General features: G+C 41.1%; 1 protein-coding gene across 1 annotated transcript; it reads left to right on the top strand.

The window, feature by feature from the left end:
- The first annotated feature begins 1050 nt into the window (after positions 1-1050).
- On the top strand, positions 1051-18972 carry CPOX (coproporphyrinogen oxidase). The gene is made up of 7 exons (XM_042903018.1): positions 1051-1695; positions 3999-4142; positions 4409-4519; positions 6320-6461; positions 9271-9489; positions 13978-14082; positions 16956-18972. Exons 1-7 carry the CDS (start codon positions 1167-1169, stop codon positions 17041-17043), a joined length of 1338 nt encoding a protein of 445 aa, XP_042758952.1. The 5' UTR covers positions 1051-1166; the 3' UTR covers positions 17044-18972.
- Positions 18973-19905: the final 933 nt, after the last annotated feature.

Genomic DNA, 19905 nt, shown 5'->3' with positions numbered 1-19905 from the left:
CATCTAGCCACTAAAAACTTGTAGAGACCACCACAAGTGGCTTAAATTATTATCTACTACTGGAAATTAAAATCATTCCATGACAGTCTTTCTAACACTTTCATGTTCAGACAACACAAAACTGTGGTATGTTACAGGAACAATAAGAACAAAAATCTGTCAAATCTATGTTAGCTTCTTACATCTTTTTTGAAGTGTATGTGTGTGTGTGTGTGTGTGTGTGTGTGTGTGTGTGTGTGTGTTGGTAGTAGCAGGGAGAAAGCAGGGCAAATGTTTGCCCCGCCTAGCTTACATGAGTTGTTGAAAGTATTAAAAGGTGAGAAATACTTGGCAGCACGCCACAATTGTAGGGTGATATGTATTTTTAAGTCTAATGTTATTCCTTGATCACCCAAACACACCAGGGCATTACTTTTACTCGTGTTTAGTAAAATGATCACTTTGCTTTTCCTATTTCTAAAAGAATCAACTGGTTAGTGCAGGATCAAGAACTGGAAAGACTGCAATGATGAACTCTCCTAAAGTCTTTTACTAGGATTTTCTTAGCATCCCTTTACTACCTTGCGGACTCGCTTTAAAAACTGTTGGCACCGAAGGAGTCTCTCAGGCTCCGCCCCAAGCCCCTCCTACAAATTCTAGAAGGTCTCCTGGACTGGAAACGGGGCACGAAGGGGCCTCCTATACACTCAGAGCCAGGATTTGCAACTCTGTTTGAAAATGTAACTTGTAAATTGTAAATGTAAATGGAGAAGGACTCGGGCCATATTTTCTGCTCCATTGGTCCTCAGCGTCCTCAGTGTACTTTGTCTACACCCTGTGGTTGATTGGATAGCAGACCAGAGGTTGTACGTGACCAGAAAGCCTCTTATCTCATTACTTACACAGCCCTCTCGCACGTTCGGCATCCAGGTCCCATGTCTTGGCACCCGCCCTTCTGGGGACTGGATTCTTTATCTCCCCGGCGCGCCCCTGCAGGCGGCGACAGGAGCCGGACTACAGCTCCCAGCATCCCCCGCCCCTCCGCCCGCCGCCCGAGTGCCGACCCGGTAGTAGCTCTTCTCCGCCAAGGTTTCCACTCCCAGAGCTGCTCCCCAGCTTGGGACATCCAGAAGCTCAGGGACCGATCTCCGGGACGTGGGCATTGCTAGAGGTGACAGCGCGGCAGTATGGCCTTGCACCTGGGCAGGCTGAGCGCGGGCTCCTGCTGGCAAGCTGCGCGGGGCGGCCGCGGAGCGCTGTGCGCCTGGCCGGGGCGCTGCTCCGCGGGACGCATCTGCCGGCCCCCGGGCTCCGCTGGCACCGAGCAGTGCCGCGGGCTGGGGCACGGCCGGACCGCGGGAGGAGCCTCCTGGTTGGGGACCGGGCTGACCACGGCGCTGGCGGGGCTGGCCGGGCTGGCGGGGCTGGCCGCCGCCGCCTTCGGGCACGTACAGCGGGCGGAGATGGTGCCCAAGAGCTCGGGGGCGCGGAGCTCTTCGTCGGGGAAGCCTGAGGAGGAGGACGAGCTGGCCCGTCGCTGCAGCTGCTTCATGGCCTTGCCTGTGACCGACCTGCGCGAGCTGCGTGGGAGACCGAGCGACATGAAGACCAAGATGGAGCTGCTGATCCTGGAGACCCAGGCCCAGGTGTGCCAGGCTCTGGCACAGGTAGACGGGGGCGCCCGCTTCTCCGTGGACCGGTGGGAGAGGAAGGAAGGTGAGGAGGCCAGAGCCTAGCGGGAGGTGGAGACGGGGGCGGGTGGGGGGGGTGGTGGTTAGAGATCGAGATTTAGGTTGCTGGCAGCAGATGACGGAGAATACGGTCTGGGAGTAGGAAAGGGGTACCTAGAGAGCGGCTGCTAGGTTAGAAGGGACACCTTCAGGAAGATTGAGACTGTAAGGGTCATCAGGCTTCTGTTTGCAGACCTCTAGATGCAGATCTGTTACTCTAATCCTGGACGTTTCAAAGTCTATGCGATTTTTTAATGGTGCTTTTCGTAATAGTTTTAGGGTTATTTTCAGCCATCAGGCTTGGGTGTCCATATTTGTAATTGAGCATCGATTTTCCTCACATTTCATCCGCTTCTCTGGGTGCATTTCCCCCTTCTCCTCCTTCTTTAGAGATGGAAAGATTAACTTGCCTCCTATTTGTTAAGTGTTGGCCAGACTCCTCCAACTGAGGCTGTCATTGTGTCCTTATGTCTTTTTCCCAAGTTGCACAAGAAATATTTGGCTTGTCAGTAGTTCTACCAAAAGCACCCCTCAGACTTCCTGCTAGGACAATCTTCCCTTCCAGTGGCAAAACCCAGTTCTTCAGATTAGTAGTTACCAGATAGGAGGGGGGTGAGGAGAATGGGCAAAATGGGTGAAGGTACAAACTTCCAGTTATAAAATAAATAAGTCATAAGTATGTAATGTACAGCATGGTGACTACAGCCAAAAATATCGTATTGCATATATTGCTGAGAGAGTAGATCTTGAAAATTCTCAACATGAGAAAAAAAAAATTTGTAACTCTCTGTGGTGTTGGATGGTAACTAGACTTATTTTGCAATGTATACAAATATCGAATCATTGTGTTGTACACCCGAAACTAATATAATGTTATGTGTCGATTGTACTTCAGTAAAGAAAAATCCAGTTTTTATAGAATCATGTATTTATGACCTTGTTATTGCCTATGTAGGGAAAGCCCACATCTTGGTCATAAACTTGAAGAATTCCTGGCTTCTTAGCTAGGAATACTACAGCATCCTTCTCCTCAGCAGCTTTTGAGCTGTGATGCTGCCTCATCTCTATTGAGGTTAAATCTGATCTTTTGTAGTGTTATCTATCTTACAATGTTTTCAAGTGAAGACCATTGAACAAGGACCCAACTACAAGTACTAGAGTAACTGCGTGGCCTTCAGAAGTTACTTAATTTTTGATGTGCCTCTGTGTCCTCTTCTCTGAAATGAGATTAGATACTATATGAGGGGATTGTAGGGATGATGATATATGAAGTGCTTAAAATATTGTCTGATGCATAGAAAGCACTAAAACAAATTGGACCACTTGCCAGCTGTGTGATGTTGGATAAAGTGTTTTGTCTTTCTGGGCCTCATTTTCTCACTTGAAATGTACAGGGGTTGCACTGGATAGTCTTATGTCCCATCCAGCTCTAAAAATTCTTAGAAATAAAGACAAACAAGTACCTCTATGAACAGTTGCCTTTGTGGTAACTCTAGTGTCTTAAGAAAAAAAACCTATTAGTAGTAAATCTCATCTACCTAAATATTAATGTGTATCTTATTCAGTTTAAAGTCCCAAATCCCTGAAGAGTTCAAATGTCTACTGTTTTTTAAGTGCCTATAAACAAAATTAAATGGTACACAGCACACAGAAAAAACAATTAATACAGAGCTCTTAAACTTGGTAATAGCAGAACATTCCTCAAACATACCCATACCTGTTTTTAACTGTGGACTTCTCTCATGTATCATAACCAATGGATGCCATTGTGGACAGTAGTATTTGAAGGGAAAATATTCCAGTGATTTATTTTATTTTTAAAGTTTATTTATTTATTTTGAGCCAGCAAACTTGTCCAGGGGAGGAGCAGATAGAAAGGGAGTGAGAGAGTCCCAAGCAGGTTCTGAGCTATTAGCACGGAGCCCTTTGGGTGGGGGCTCCATCTCACAAACCTTGAGATCATGACCTGAGCAGAAATCAAGTCGGATGCTTAACTGACTGAGCCACCCAGGCGCCCGTCCAGTGATTTATTTTAGATGTAGAAGAAATACTCAGTTTAGTGCTGTGGGAAAGATAAAATATTTGCCCACTAGGCAGTCGCAGTGTCATCAAGCTACGCTAGTTATCTAATTTTATCGTAGTTTAAAATGCTAAATATCCTGATGGTCTAGAAGATTTGGACAGTAGAGGAGGAAAGTCACTCCCAATCCCACCACCTTCATGCAAGGGTTGTTTTCGATTTTGCATACACCCTTACCTTCTCTCCTCATTTTGTATTTCTATAAACAGGAGGTGGTGGCATCAGCTGCGTACTTCAAGATGGGCATGTTTTTGAAAAGGCTGGGGTGAGCGTTTCTGTTGTTCATGGAAATCTTTCTGAGGAAGCAGCGAAACAAATGAGAAGCAGAGGGAAAATTCTGAAGACGAAAGATGGTAAATCAGGCAGTCTCGACAGCCTTTAAAAGTCCCTGCAAACCTTTATTCCCCATGAGTTCTATTTGTACAATAAATATTGCTTCTGTGGAAAAAAAAAAACAAAACATTAGGGTGCACATGCCAAAGAAGCATGTTCACATTTACTTTTTAAAAATTGTATTTTAAGAGACAAAAAGGAGCTTTTGAAAATTGGTCCCGAAACCAAGTTGGAGTGATTTAAGCCCGATGATTAAGTGGAGCTCACCACGTGTTTTGCTTTCCAGGTAAATTGCCGTTTTCTGCTATGGGCGTGAGCTCTGTTATCCACCCCAAGAATCCTCATGCTCCTACTATCCATTTCAACTACAGATACTTTGAAGTAGAAGAAGCTGATGGTAAGCATCCCTGGAGCTTGCAAAATATTATTGTGCAAATATGAATTTTAAAACAAGCCAGGGGGCATAATTTAAGAATGTGAGAAAGAATATATAAATCTTAACGAGGTTTTCAGGAGGCGTATTAAGCCTTATTCCTTGGCAGGTGCAATGGATTGTGCATGAGAGGTGAAAAGTGGAAATAGCATTGGCTGGGCTCTGAACTTCCCCATATTTCCTCCAATGCAGAAGGAATGATTTAATGAATCTCAGCTTCAAAGTGCACACAGGGTTCTTTGCACAGGAAAGAAAATCCAAAGGAAAACCTCACGTATAAGGTTAAGTCGAAATGGAGAACTTGCTTATGTGAAAATATCTTCCAAGTGTATTGCTCTGCTAGTCACCAGCGTGTTATCAGTGGGTTTAAGATAGGGTGGAGTTGATCATGCCTCATTAAGGACGTGTAGTTCAGCCCGTGTCTCCAAATTAGCCAGACCTCCTGTTACCACCCTGTGGAGGGTCTGTGCAGTGCCACTCTATGGCTGGTGGTCTCTCTGGAGGTGGTGGTATTTAAAGTCGATGTATTTAACTTTCATTTTGAAGACATTTAGTTTGGTTCAACCTTTTAATGTTAGAAGTTGGTAACTGGTACTGACAGCCTATAGACCCAACTAAACACATGTAATAGTTATTCTCAAATGGTAAGTTGTGTCCCTCTGTAAGTGTTTTTGCCCTTTCTGGGCTTAAGGTGGGACGGGCAGTGGTTTTTAATACAGGGAACATCAGAATCTCCTGGGGGACTTTTATAAACTGCAGATACCTGGGCCAGAGATTTGCTTGTTGTTTGTTTTTTGTTTGCTTGTTTCTTTTTTAATTGTGACCCAGCAGAGGCATTTTATGCTCCTCGTGTGATTCTGATGTGCAGCCAGAGTTGAGATCTACTTCCTGGTCCACCCATGTGGTGTTTCATCATTCTCTGCCATGCATATCATTTTCCTGCCTGGATCTACTCTGTCACTTTTTTTTTTTTTTTTTTTTTTTTTTTTTTTAATTTAACGTTTTATTTATTTTTGAGACAGAGAGACACAGAGCATGAACGGGGGAGGGGCAGAGAGAGAGGGAGACACAGAATCGGAAACAGGCTCCAGGCTCCGAGCCATCAGCCCAGAGCCTGACGCGGGGCTCGAACTCACGGACCGCGAGATCGTGACCTGGCTGAAGTCGGACGCTTAACCGACTGCGCCACCCAGGCGCCCCTACTCTGTCACTTTTTGATTTCATACTTCTTTTACCTTTTCTTTCCTGCCTAGGCTTTACTGGCCATTCAGAGCTAAATTTAGTTGAATTATATATATATATATATATATACACACATACACATATATATATAAATACACATATATATATATAAATTTATATAACATTTATATATATATAAATGTTATATAAATTTATATTATATATATATATATATATATATATATATATATATATATATATATAAATGTTTATTTATGTTTGAGAGAGAGAGACAGAGCATGAGCAGGAGAGGGACAGAAGGAGGGAGATGCAGGCTCCAGGCTCTGAGCTGTCAGCACAGAGTCCGATGCGGGGCTTGAACCCATGAACCATGAGATCATGACCTGAGCCAAAGTTGGATGCTTAACCTACTGAGCCACCCAGATGCCCCTAAATATTTTTTGATTGTCACCCACTTCATGTTAAGCTAAGCTGATAAATTAAGTTTGCTAATACAGTGAGTAGTGTGCTACATCTCAAAGTCCGAAGTCTGCATGAAAATCACACGTCTCGATTTTGTAGGTAACAAGCTGTGGTGGTTTGGTGGTGGATGTGACCTCACTCCAACATACTTGAACCAAGAAGATGCTGTCCATTTCCACAGAACTCTAAAGGAGGCTTGTGACCAGCATGGTCCTGATCTCTACCCTAAATTTAAAAAATGGTAGGTAAAGATGTCATAACACCTAAAATATATTCTGTTGCTTCCTCCTGTAGATCCTGAAGGCAATATTATGTCACTGAATATGTTTTTCAGCTTATGAAGATTGATCTGGGTTTTTTTTGGCACCAGAAGTAGAATGCTAGTTTGAAGTGGTTTTATTATGTTGTTTATTTAGGAATATTTGAATAATTGGGTAGCAGTGTATTTTTTGATCCCAAATGATTTAGAATATAAATTTTAAGGTGATCTATGCCTGAGAATCAGAGGCTTTTTAATCCTGGGGTAGGCTTTTAACTTCTCATCCCAGATGAGAACGTTCGTTGCCATGGGAATATTCAGACATGGGAAGAGTCAGAGAACTGTTAGGGAAAGATACAGATATACCAGAGATTTGGACAAGAAGAAGACTGGGATTGGAAACTTTGGTTAAGGAAACTCTAATGGTAAAGAAAAGGGAAACAAATGAGTTGTGAGGAGATCCAGGATATTTGGCAGAAGTGAAATGGAGTATAAGCATAAATTGTTTGGAATAAGAATAAAGTACTCAACTCTGCCTAGAGCTAATTGACATTCTTGAAAAAGGAAGAACAGGAAAGGTTTTGGTGTTTTTGTTGTTGTTGTTGTTTTGCATTGTTTTTAGAGCTAATAATTGTGGGATGTTGATATTATTTATGTAAGGGTATGGAATTCAGCTTTAAAATTCTCAGAAAAGATATATTCTCCTTTTGATTGATATTACCAATGAAAATTGCACAGCTATGGAAGCATGAATGTAAGATGGAGGGATTTTTCCCTCTGTCTCTCTCTCTCTCTCTCTGTCTCTCTCTCTCTGTCTCTCTCTCTCTCTCACACACACACACACACATACACACACACACACACACACAAATCAGCCTCCTTCCAGGAAGAGGACTGGTTTGGGTGACATTCTCTTTTTTTGGTTTCCTCTTATTGCCATTATTGAGATGACTTTATCTGAGTGATATTAGTTACTAAGACATCTAGGATGCAGGCTAGTTAAAAAAGAAGTTTTTAGTATAAGTATTTAGCAAACTTCTTAATTTTCTGGTGATTTTGAAATAGTGTGATTTGGTTAAAGCTGACTTCACAGCCTTGCCCAGGATGGTCTTCAACTATGTTAATAAAATGTGCCTGTAAAGGACAGCCAACAAGTCACAAGTCAAGGTGAATTATACCATTGCATCAGTTCTAGGGATTTGCATCTGCTACTGGTTTTGTTTTTTGTTGTTTTGTTTCGTTGGTTTAAGCTATTAAGGCTATTTTTAATGGAACCTTTTAAATAGCTTTTAGTTTTTGTTTGTACAGGTTTTTCTGTTTATAGAGATCATCTAAAAAGTTGTTTCCACAATGTAAACTATTTTCTACAAATTGAGCATTTAGGAAATGACTTTTTAGGAAAGCTGTTCTAGTGGGCACAGAGGGGAAAGCCTCAGGAGCAGATGGATAGTTTCATGTGCTGGCTCACAGGGGTAAGCTTTCATACGTCCCTAGACGTTCTCTGAACGTCTCCTTCCACCAGCCCTTCCCTCAGTCATGCCCGCTATGGAGACTCTGCATTGTATTGATGAAAGGAACCTTAGACATTATTTGCTGTGCCTTCCTTTGGCGAATAAAGGACCTGACTTGAGAGCCGAAGGGTTGGCACCCAGTCAGACCTGGTTGGCGGTGTTGGTGGAGGATTCCTGTCCTGCCTCTTGCAAAAGCCCCAGTGCTGCTGAAGGCAGCAGCATCACTTGTTTTAAGAAATACACTGTTTGGGGGCGCCTGGGTGGTGCAGTCGGTTAAGCGTCCGACTTCAGCCAGGTCACGATCTCGCGGTCCGTGAGTTCGAGCCCCGCGTCAGGCTCTGGGCTGATGGCTCGGAGCCTGGAGCCTGTTTCCGATTCTGTGTCTCCCTCTCTCTCTGCCCCTCCCCCGTTCATGCTCTGTCTCTCTCTGTCCCAAAAATAAATAAAAAATGTTGAAAAAAAAAATTAAAAAAAAAAAAAAAAGAAATACACTGTTTGGGGGCGCCTGGGTGGCTCAGTCGGTTAAGCGTCCGACTTCAGCTCAGGTCACGATCTCACGGTCCGCGAGTTCGAGCCCCGCGTCGGGCTCTGGGCTGACGGCTCAGAGCCTGGAGCTTGCTTCCGATTCTGTGTCTCCCTCTCTCTCTGCCCCTCCCCCGTTCATGCTGTGTCTCTCTCTGTCTCAAAAATAAATAAACGTTAAAAAAAAAAAAATTAAAAAAAATAAAAAATAAAAAAAAAAATAAATAAATAAAAAAAAGAAATACACTGTTGGGGCACCTGGGAGTGCTCAGTTAGTTAAGCATCCAACTCTTGATTCCAGCTCAGGTCGTGATCCCAGGGTCATGGGATCGAGCCCTGCATCCAGCTCCATGCTGAGCGTGGAGCCTGCTTAAGATTCTCTCTCTCCCTCTCTCTCTCTGCCCCTCCCCCACTCGTGCTCGAGAGCACATGCACTCTCTTTCTCTCTCTCAAAATAAGTAAATAAAAAACACACTCTTAATACTGGACTCTGTTTCTTTTTCACTAAAGTTCTTAGAGTTCCACATCCTTTAAATATGTGTTCCATTCCTTGCTTTGCAGATGAAAGCATAAGCATTTTCTACATGGGTGCTACTTACAGGAAATGTGTCTAAAGCCCTAGTTTCATTTTCATAGTTGGGCAGAAAAGTAAGGACATTGCTTTGGCATTAGTCAAGGATAAGCTGAAATGCTCACATTGACGTTCATGCCTTTTGTTCCCCCTTTGATCCCTGACATGGCCTTGCTGTGTCTTCCAGGTGTGATGATTACTTTTTTATAGTCCATCGTGGGGAGCGGAGGGGCATCGGGGGCATCTTTTTTGATGACCTTGACTCTCCATCCAAGGAAGAAGTGTTTCGCTTCGTGCAGAGCTGCGCCCAGGCTGTGGTTCCTTCATACATTCCTCTTGTGAAAAAGCACTGTGATGACTCATTCACCCCCCAGGAGAAGCTGTGGCAGCAGCTGCGGAGAGGACGGTGAGTGAACGAGTGAGCGACAGGAGAATAGACCATCTCATTGCAAGACTTGGGGCGGGGGAGGGTGGAGCAGCTGTGGTGGGTGAATGAAGGGAGGGTGATGTGTTGCCTTGGGCAGGTACTTTGTTAGAGTTGTATTAGTACTAACTGGAACTTCTTTTGGTAACTAGGTGAATATCAAATGAATATTAAGAGTTGTCTGAAATAGTGTTGTAAAAATAGCAGAGGTTACCTCATTTGTCCGTATGTGAGAGATTCGTAGGAGCCATGTATTAGTACTTGCTGAATTTAATTCAGCTGATTTCTTTTAGTCTTCTAGCAGTTCCTTGCAGCCTTACGCCAAGATATGGGCATCACTTAATGTTTTTGCTGCTTTGTAGATTTGGAAGCCCACACTTTTCCATCCATTTTAAGGTTTCATGGAAGTTGTTATAATGGAAATAACCATTTCAGAAATTATTTACACTTAATGGTAATACTTATTAATGATGGAGTCCTTACTGTGTGCCAGCCAGTGTTAGACAGATTGCATCTAGTTTTCTTTACAAACCTGTGAGATTGGTGTAATTATCATCATTTTACAGGTGGTAAAACTTCCTCCCCGAAAAGTAAGTCTCTTGCCCAGGATTACAACTAGTAAATAAAAGATCCCAGATGTAGAAGCAGGTCACCGTGACCTCAAAACTGGTAGTCTTTCCCATACACAAAGGAAGTTAAGTAGTTGAAGCAGGTTTGGATTTCTTACTAGATACTCAACCTCAGCCACCCTGTTCTGTGCATTGAGCTTAGAGCCCAGTTGGGTGACCACATTGAGGTCGTCTTCACCCGAGGTATATTTGCAGATCAGCTCCAATGATCCACCCTGCCAGCTCACATCAATTTCTCACTGCTGTCTTAATTTCATTTGTAGTACTGGTCCATGGCTGTAACATGGATTTTCTCCTTCATGTCAATTCTGTCTCAGGCAAATAAAACTTTCAGTATTTGAGGAGGTAAAGTTAGTCCCTGAAGAGGTCAACTTAAATAATGTTTCAAGTTTAAAGAGAAATATCTGTGTTTATTCTTTCTTATGGTTGCCTGTGTTATCTGGTCCTTTAATTTAGAAATTTGGGAAAATGGAAGTTGATTAAGTTTTCTTGTTAGAAGTTTCTTAGTGCATCTGTTTTGGGACTCTTTCTTTGGTCCCATGATTTCTCAAATAATACTTTTACTATTCCTTCCTTTTTTCATTTCCTTGATATTTATTATGCAACCCTTATGGCTAGGCACTGTCCCGGCTACAGTGGTGAGTATAACATGCATCTGTGAAAAGAAGCTCATGGTTTAGTGGGGAAGGTATACCTAAGAGGATGATTTAAAACTCCATGCGGTTTTATTTCTTAAATTCCACGTTTGAGTGAAATCATATGGTATTTGTCCTTCTCTGACCGACTTAACTCATGGAGTATGATACCCACCAGCTCCATCCATGTGGTTGCATGTGGCAAGACACGTTCTTTTTTTATGGCTGAATAACATGTACAATTTAAGAAACAAAACAAACGAACAAAGTCAAAAAGAAACAAACAAGAAAAACACATACGGAGAACGAACTAGGGGTTACTGTAAGGGAGGTGATGGGGGCATGGCTGAAATAGGGGAAGGGGATTAAGAGCACACTTGTGGTGGTGAGCACTGAGTAATGTATAGAATCGTTAAATCACTATATTGTATACCTGAAACCAACATAGCACTGTTGATTATACATTAAATAGCCAATGAAAATTTGCAAAAAACCCTCTGGAAAGTACAATATTCTAGTTTTGCCCAGGATTTGATGTGCAAAGCTGGCAGATTTTGTGAATACTAATGAGGTGAAGCCTTAAAACTTCTTAGACATAGGAACAATGTTTTGCGTTCTTTTGTTTTCTGCTTTTTCATTATGTAATGACAAGACATTTTGAAAATTCCATTTGTGTGAATCCTTGCACGTCAGGTATTTTTTGAGTTACATATAAGTGTGGGGTGTTAGATGAATTTTCTGTGATGCGACATGGGAGCGTTTCTCACTGAGAACCTCCTACCCCCTGTATCTCTGGGCCTTAAGATGGCAGTAAACTCTGAGCCTTCAGATAACCACAGGTCCTGACTACGGTTGTCAGCATTGTCTTCCCCTTTTTACACACTGCACTCACAGCCCTATCTGCATCCTTCACACGTTATACCTCGCTCCTTTCCTTCCCCTCCAAGTAGGAGTTTCCCTTGCTGTGGTCAGGCTGCTTCCTTTTCGACTTGAGTCCCTTACTTGGGAATTTCCTTTAGTCTCTTACCTACTTCTACTATTCTCTCCCCAGACCTTGAACTTCACTCTTGCAGTCTTCTTTTTCACAGGAGAACAGAAACTAAAGATCTTTTTTTTTTATTAGAATTTTTTTAAAAAATGTTTATGTATGTATGTATTAATCTCTACACCCAACATGGGACTCAAACTCTCAACCCCAAGGTCAACAGTCACATGCTCTTCCGACTGAGCCAGCTAGGTGCCCAGGAAACAAAAGATCTTTAACTTACTGTTGTTTTGCTGTATTTTAGGGAAGGGAAACAAGATAAAATTTAGGCATCTGTTAAATTGAAGGGAATGGCTAAAGTTCATTCATGGTTTACAGGCACTTCAGAGAGGATAAATGTATGGGAAGGATCAGAAAGATCAGAACTGGGGCGCCTGGGTGGCTCAGTCGGTTAAGCGGCCGACTTCGGCTCAGGTCATGATCTCGCGGTCCGTGAGTTCGAGCCCCGCATCGGGCTCTGTGCTGACAGCTCAGAGCCTGGAGCCTGTTTCAGATTCTGTGTCTCCCTCTCTCTGACCCTCCCCTGTTCATGCTCTGTCTCCCTCTGTTTCAAAAATAAACGTTAAAAAAAAAAATTAAAAAAAAAAGAAAGATCAGAACTAAGTGAAACCTTATAGGAGTCAGCCTAATGTCAGGAAAGGGGCATCCTTCACTCAAAAAAGGAAAGCAGTTCAAGGATCCTTACAACAAATTCATATAGGGAGTTCCATACAGGAGTCTTTGAAAGAGACATTAGTACAAACTAGAGAATCCCAGCCATCCCTTAAATACCATGTTTTAGAAAGTCAGCATTGGGGTGAAAAAGGTGGCTGAGAGACAAATTCTTTTCCGTGCTCTTAGCGAGGAAGAAATTAAGAAGTTTCACTTACATTATTTTTTGAAACAGGCTTATAAGAAGGTGTTAAATAGTTATTAATGCATAAAATTCAATCCATGATAAATGAATGCTGAGGACTAAAAAGGGATTCATGGATATATTTAAATTTTTTCAAGGCCTTTGGCAAGTTTGCACACAGAAGGGTGTTTTCTAAAAATTGATGTACTGTGGAATTCTAGAGAATATCTTCCTCCAGGTGTGATTAAAGACTAACCAGTGGGTGAACAAATGAGCAGGCTTCAGGCTCTGAGCTGTCAGCACAGAGCCCAACACGGGGCTTGAACTCATGTACCATGAGATCATGACCTGAGCCGAAGTCAGACGCTTAACCGACTGAGCCACCCAGGTGCCCCCTGAGGGAAGTTTAGACCAAGAAAGTAGTTTCTGAATGAGTTGAGAAATGATCTGAAAGGGTGTCTATTCATTGAATTTTCAGCTTTATGGATCGTTCTAAATTCTTAGGAGTAGTAAAAATTATCTTTGGAGTTTAAATGACCTTTTACAAGAGATCCCATGATGTTAAAGCCAATCACAGATTTTTTCAGCTAGACAGAGTTTAGATCTGACACCATGTGGCAGTTAGTGGAAAACAAATTTACCAAACCAAATTTCAGTTGATGCTAAGGATGGTCTTCTTAGAAACATAAAATTTAGCCCTGCAACCCAACCAATGCTTTTTATTTTGATTGCCATTAATCTGCAGGAAGACTGGATTATATGACTGCGTTTCAGTGCTATCAACTACTTTAAGAAAAGGGAATATCTAGGATATATTAGTAATTATTAATAGACTGCTGTTAGCTGTGCCTGGCCTTTCAATTACGAACGTTTTGCACTATCTTAGTAAATGGAAGTTAGGTAGTGAAATGAGGTCTTCTGAAACATCTCAGTTCATGGGGGAATACCAGAAAGAGCTATTCTGTCCTAATACAGGATGTCGTTTCTTTTTCTTGTTTTTTTGCCTTGAAGTTCTCATTTTTGTGTCCATTCTGTTTTCTTATTGGAAAACATAATCTTCTTGTTTTGTAACTGTGCCATGTTGGGGCCGAATCTATATCCTGTTGTTTGTTGGGTAGGATACCCTTTTATTTATGCCTGTCCAGATGGGCAAGACCGAACTGACTGTAGATTGGTGTTCCCTGTGCCAGTTCAGCTGATTGGGAGGGAGAGGGGCAATGGGCAGGAAGAGGCCCCTCCCCGCCCCAAGCCCTTGAGGTACTTGTTATGGGCCAAGAAAGATTTTACTCAACTGGCCCTTAATGTTATTTGTTGTCTTTACGTCAGGTATGTAGAATTTAACCTTGTGTATGATCGAGGTACAAAGTTTGGCCTCTTCACTCCAGGATCCAGGATTGAAAGCATCTTGATGTCTTTACCTCTAACTGCTCGGTAAGAATAACTCATTATAGTAATTATTCCTCCACTCCCAATCTGCTAACCCGTACAAAATGTGAAAATATGAACACTCCAGTGTCTTACCTAACGACTTCAATGGTTTTGATATTGCTGATTTTATAATAAAATCACAGTCAAATAATTAAGGAAAATTAATTTTATTAAATTTTTTTTTCATGTTTGTTTATGTATTTTGAGAGAGAGAGAGCGAGTGAGCTGGGGAGTAGCAGAAAGAGAAAGGGAAGAGAGAATCCCAAGCAGGCTCTGTGCTGCTAGTGCAGAGCCCGACATGGGGCTCAATCTCACGAACCATAAGTTCATGTTTTGAGCCGAGATCAAGAGTTGGACACTTAACTGACTGAGCCATGCAGGCACCCCGGAAAATTATTTTTTTTTTTAACGAATGAATGGCAGGATGAATGATATGGCTCTGTGGGGGAGGGGTGAGAAAGTATAGAGGGAATAAGAAGATAGGGTGGATGATGGTGTGTAGGGGCCCAGAATGACCTTGCCCACTCAGTGATTTTCTAGGAAGAGCTGTGGGCGAAGCAAATTTGTTAGCGTATGTCAGGTTTTTCAACTTAATTTTGTTAGTAATTTTTACACCTGTGAGGAAGTCTTACTCTCCACTATGAAATATCAAACATGTGTGAAAGTATGAGGGATTGTTGCACATGCTCCACGTTCTGTCTGTGCTTTACATGATGCTGTGGTGAGCTTCCAGAAAGGTTACTTGAAAATGGGGGGGAGGGGGATTTTAAAGACAGATATATAAGAAAGAAAGAAAGAAAGAAAGAAAGAAAGAAAGAAAGAAAGAAAGAAAGAAAGAAAGAAAGAAAGAAAGAAGAAAGAAAAAGAGAAAGAAAGAAAAGAAAGAAAGAAAGAAAGAAAGAAAGAAAGAAAGAAAGAAAGAAATTTCTGTTGGTGCTATTAGGTTAATAAAGATCTACAATTGACTTTTTGTGTATAAGAAAGTGAGAATGATGTGTGTCCAGACTAAATAGAAAAGATTAAAAAAAAATTACCATTGCTTGTTTTATAAGCACTAGAATCTTCATTTCTCCTTGAGGGTAGATGTCCAAATAAGAATGGACTGCCGACTTTGGCTCAGGTCGTGATCTCTTGGTCTGTGAGTTTGAGCCCCGCGTCGGGCTCTGTGCTGACAGCTCAGAGCCTGGAGCCTGCTTTAGACTCTGTGCCTCCCTCTCTCTCTGACCCTCCCCCATTCATGCTCTCTCTCTCTGTCTCAAAAATAAATAAACATTAAAAAAAAAAAAAAAGAATGGACTGCTGGATGGCACTAAAGGTCTGCCTTGCCTCATTCTGCCATCCAGATCTAGCCTGGTGAGATTAGTAGCCCATATAGTTGTCACTGTCTTCAAAATGGCATTGTCTCTGTCCTTGTAAAACTGTTGTTCTTGGGATCTCATGTCTGTAGCAAAAGCTCATATATGTCACTGTTAGGTATTCCTGACACCCTAGAGGTGAGATGTGAATAAGATGTAGAGATAAGTTCTTTTTTTTTTTTTTAACTTATTTTTGAGAGAGCCTATGCATGCATGTGCATGAGTAGGGGCGGGGCAGAGAGAATCTCAAACAGGCTCTGCACTGTCAGTGTGGAGCCTGACGTGGGGCTTGAACTCATGAACGGTGAGATCATGACCTGAGCCAAAATCAAGAGTCAGGAGCTGAACCAACTGAACTGCCCAGGTGCCCCAAAACTAGAGATAAGTTAAGGGCTTCAGGTAGTCCTCCTGATTACTGCTGGCCCCTGATTATAAGGTACATTGTAAGCTGCAGATATGGGTGGATTATAAATCAATCCCTTGCTCATTTGCATAGTTCACATGACAGGTCACTTTTAGCTTCTTCTAGTCTATACCAAGTGCGTGCAAACTTGAGGCTGCAAGATGAATCCAAGTCCGCCTGTGATGTGTTTTTGTACAGCCCTTGAGCTAAGAATGAATTTTACATTTTTAAAGGATTATTAAAAACAAAAAAGAATGTTGTATTCTTTTTTTTATTGTATGTGGCCCCACAAAGCCTAAATTAAAGTATTTATATGGGACACCTGGGTGGCTCAGTCAGTTAAGCATCCAACTTCAGCTCAGGTGATGATCTTGCAATTTGTGAGTTCAAGCCCCACATCGGGCTCTGTGCTGACAGCTCAGAGAATGGAGCCTGCTTCGGATCCAGTGTCTCCCTCTCCCTCTGCCCTCCCCTGCTCGCACTCTGTCTCTCTCTCTCTCTCAAAAATAAATAAACATTAAAAGAAAGTTTTTTAATAAAAAAAGTAAAAATAGAGTATTTATTAATGTGACCCTTTGTAGGAAAGGTTTGCTAACCCCTGGTCTAAACGAGGTTTTGCCAGACTTCATACTACAGCTTAACCATTTTGACTATATTTGTATATTATCTGAGGTATTCACTTACATTTTATACTCTTATTTTTTCTGAGAGAGAATTTGTTTAAAAAGGCAAACCGATAATATTGCTGTAAATAGAAAGTAACACATTAAAATAAATGCATAAATGCCAAGCTAAAAAAAGTTTGCCTGTGGATCCTCTGTGGTTCTACATTTTGTGAAACCTGGTTTCTAGTAAAAGTGTATTTTAGCTCTGAGATATTAATATTAGCCAAAGGATGCTCAGGAATTATTAAAATATTTTATTTCTTTAGCAGCAAATATTTTTTAAAAGCCTAGTGGGTAAAAGGCATATTAAGTACATTGGAGACAAGGAGATACAAGAAATTTTTTACTCTTAGAATTTTAATTTTCATTTATTTTAAGTAAAGAGGTATGTGTGTTGTTTATTATTATTTTTATTATTATTGCATGTTTTGCTTTTGTTTTGGACCTGTATAGATGGGAGTACATGCATTCACCCCCAGAGAACTCCAAAGAAGCGGAAATTCTGGAAGTTCTGCGCCATCCGAGAGACTGGGTGCATTAATGCAGGTGGAGTGGCCTGCCCGGGCTTGGGGGACACAGAATGAGTGCCCCATTCCACCAGCCCGCAGCGTTGCCACTGTGTGGCAGTGAATAACCTGTGTGTTAAGCTCCAGTCTTCTCCACTCTGCAGTCTGCTTCCTTGGCAGACGCGGAGTGTGTTTTAAGTACTACAAGTTTCCATAGGATGCTGCCAGTGACAGGTGGTGATATGGCAGCTTGTCAGAGTCAATTGGTTGATAAAAACCTCATTTATACTTTCCGAATCATTTTATATGACTAGTTTACAAAATACAAAATTGAGTTTCCAAGTGTTGAGTTAAGGGAATCTAAATATAACTTGCGTCAGGAAACTTTTCATGCTCTTTTTGTTTTATCTATTTTTTAAAGTTTTAGCTTCTGCCACCAAAAATCTGTGGTGGGATAAATTTTATTTTCATTAATTCAGTGAGGTTGCAACTTCATAACAATTTCAGAAAGCAATTTGAAATGAAGGTAAAACATTTACTTTGTCATGACAGAAGTTTCGTTGATCGTAACCTTTATATATTTTTCTCTAGAGATAATAATATTGTAAAATGTTCATTTTTATAATGACATTTAGGAACACTTGAAATTTCCTAAATATCCGCATGTGTTACAATTCAATAATTCCCTGTAGTTGTTAACTCTAAAGTGACATCACTGTTATTTAAATAAGGGACATCTGAGATGTAATTCTGATTTTTGTAGAGCTATAATTTGTTAATGTTGGATTCTCTGCACTTTTGAATGTGAAAGCTTATAACCCTGGAGTCTGATATTTAAAATTTTCTATTCCAGACATTTCTATATGCAAATTTAGATTAAGAACAATCCTGGGCATGTTTGAGTTAGGAAATGTTTCTCATTTGGGAAATGAGAAATACTTTCCTTCCTTAATTAAAGTCAACATAACTAGTGTGAAAAGCATGTAGGCATTTTATAAATATATTTCTTTGTAAGATGGACTAGTTAAAGTTGCCCTCTTTTTAAATTAGAGATTGTGTAGTAAATCACAATAGAATAGTGTGTCTTCTTTGTTCATATAATAATGTGAGTGTATTTTATTTTACTCATAATATGTTGAAGTTTGTAAGGAATAGTATCTTCATATTATTAAGCATTATCTTGGAATATGTTAAATGTATGTGATTGTGTATGTGACTCTTTAGGGCTGGGAAATGTATGGACTCTTCAACTATCTTACAACAGATCTGCTGATAAATTTTATGAAATATGACTAAGAGATGTTTCTATTTTTCATTTTTTTAGGGGTAATTGCTATAGGGAAGATAAATATTTTTTAGCACTAAAGCCATCATTCCTCAGCCCTAGGTATTTTACCCAAGAAAAATAGAAGTTTTGCATTCAGATTTCCATAGCAGCTTTTTTCGCAATAGCCCAAACTTAGAAACAACACCGATACCCATCAGCAGATGACTGGATAAACAAAGGATGATTTACCAGTATGTGAAAATACTACTCATCAGTGAAAACGAACAACCACTCTGGTGAATAGCAGAACAGCATTGTGCCAAGGGAAAGAAGCCAGACACAGAAGAAGACTCACTGTATGACTACAGTATGTGAAAACCGAGAAAAGCCAAAATTTGAACAAGGGAAAGCACATCAGTAGTTGCTGGGGCTAGAGCTGGGGAATTGATTGTGGAAGGGAACCAAGGAGTATTTTGAGGGGATGGAAATGGTCTATCTATTGATGGTGGCAGTGGTTACCAGACTGTTTACATTTATCAAAACTTATTGACTGGGGCACTGAAAAACATGGACTTTTATTGTGTATATGATTTATACTTCAATAAAGCTGATTCAATGAAAAAAATATACAGGCATATAGGAACAAATGTTCAAATAAACCTCAGTTTACCTTGTACGATAAAAATTGCCTTATAAAGATCTGCTAGTCTGTTTAGTTGTGTTTAGGGCTGTTGGGGTCTGGGCATTCGACTAAGATGAAATTTCAAAATTTCAGGGCATCAGTTCTTCATACTCTTCAATAAGTGTGTATTCCTCTTACAGATGAGAATATGGGAGAAAAGACAGAATTGCATAACTATTGGAAAATAGATCATTCTGCTGTTCCTCAAAATGAATTTCTGTTTTAAATCCATATTGATGTCTATTCTGAGTCTCCTAGAGGCCCAGGGTGTACCTCCAAATGGCCAGAACACCTAACTGCTGGTGTCTTAAACATGCATATTAGTGGTCATAAGGGGTGGAAATTTGAGGAATGGTGTGTAAATGCTTTGTAGCAAATTTCTAACCACTATTTTATATCCATCACTAAACTCTGCTTACCCACATATTCAACTGAATGTTCAATGAGAGAAAAACTTCTGCATGCTAAAGAGCATCATATTAGGTCAAACACTGTTCCCTTACAATCTATCCTTCCATGTGTCTATTGCTGTTACAGTTCATCCAGACAGGAATCATCTGACACCTGTATGCCTAGGCTGGGACAACTTCAAAGACTAGGTTCAGCTCGGTCTGTAACATACAGGTGGTTGAGAACAGGTATTCCACCAAACAAGGCAGAGGCAGCGTGGTTTCTTCTTTCTCATCTAGCCCCAGAGGTTATGTAGTATCACGTCCTCTAAAGTGCACTGGTTACAGTGTATCATTAAGGCCGGCTTCAGATTCAAGGGGGAAGGGCATTAGATCCCAAAACCACAAAGTAGATTTGACTTTCCCTCTTTTTATTGCCCTAATTAAATCCTGTTGAGTATCCCTTTGAAATATTTCTTGGTTTCCTAATCTGTCTGCTGTCAGCACTCTACTGTTCTCTTTCACTTGAACTTTTTCCAACACCCTACCTGTCTCTGGA

This window comes from Panthera leo, chromosome C2, assembly GCF_018350215.1.
Source record: "Panthera leo isolate Ple1 chromosome C2, P.leo_Ple1_pat1.1, whole genome shotgun sequence".
Lineage (NCBI taxonomy): Eukaryota > Metazoa > Chordata > Mammalia > Carnivora > Felidae > Panthera > Panthera leo.
The sequence above is the reverse complement of the archived record's forward strand: the minus strand, read 5'-3'. Positions and strand labels throughout refer to the sequence as shown.

Coding starts and splice junctions, on each gene's coding strand:
- CPOX (XM_042903018.1), top strand. CDS start 1,167: ATGGCCTTGCACCTGGGCAGGCTGAGCGCGGGCTCCTGCTGGCAAGCT. Junction 6,462..9,270: donor TACCCTAAATTTAAAAAATG/GTAGGTAAAGAT, acceptor TGTGTCTTCCAG/GTGTGATGATTACTTTTTTA. Junction 14,083..16,955: donor TCTTTACCTCTAACTGCTCG/GTAAGAATAACT, acceptor GGACCTGTATAG/ATGGGAGTACATGCATTCAC.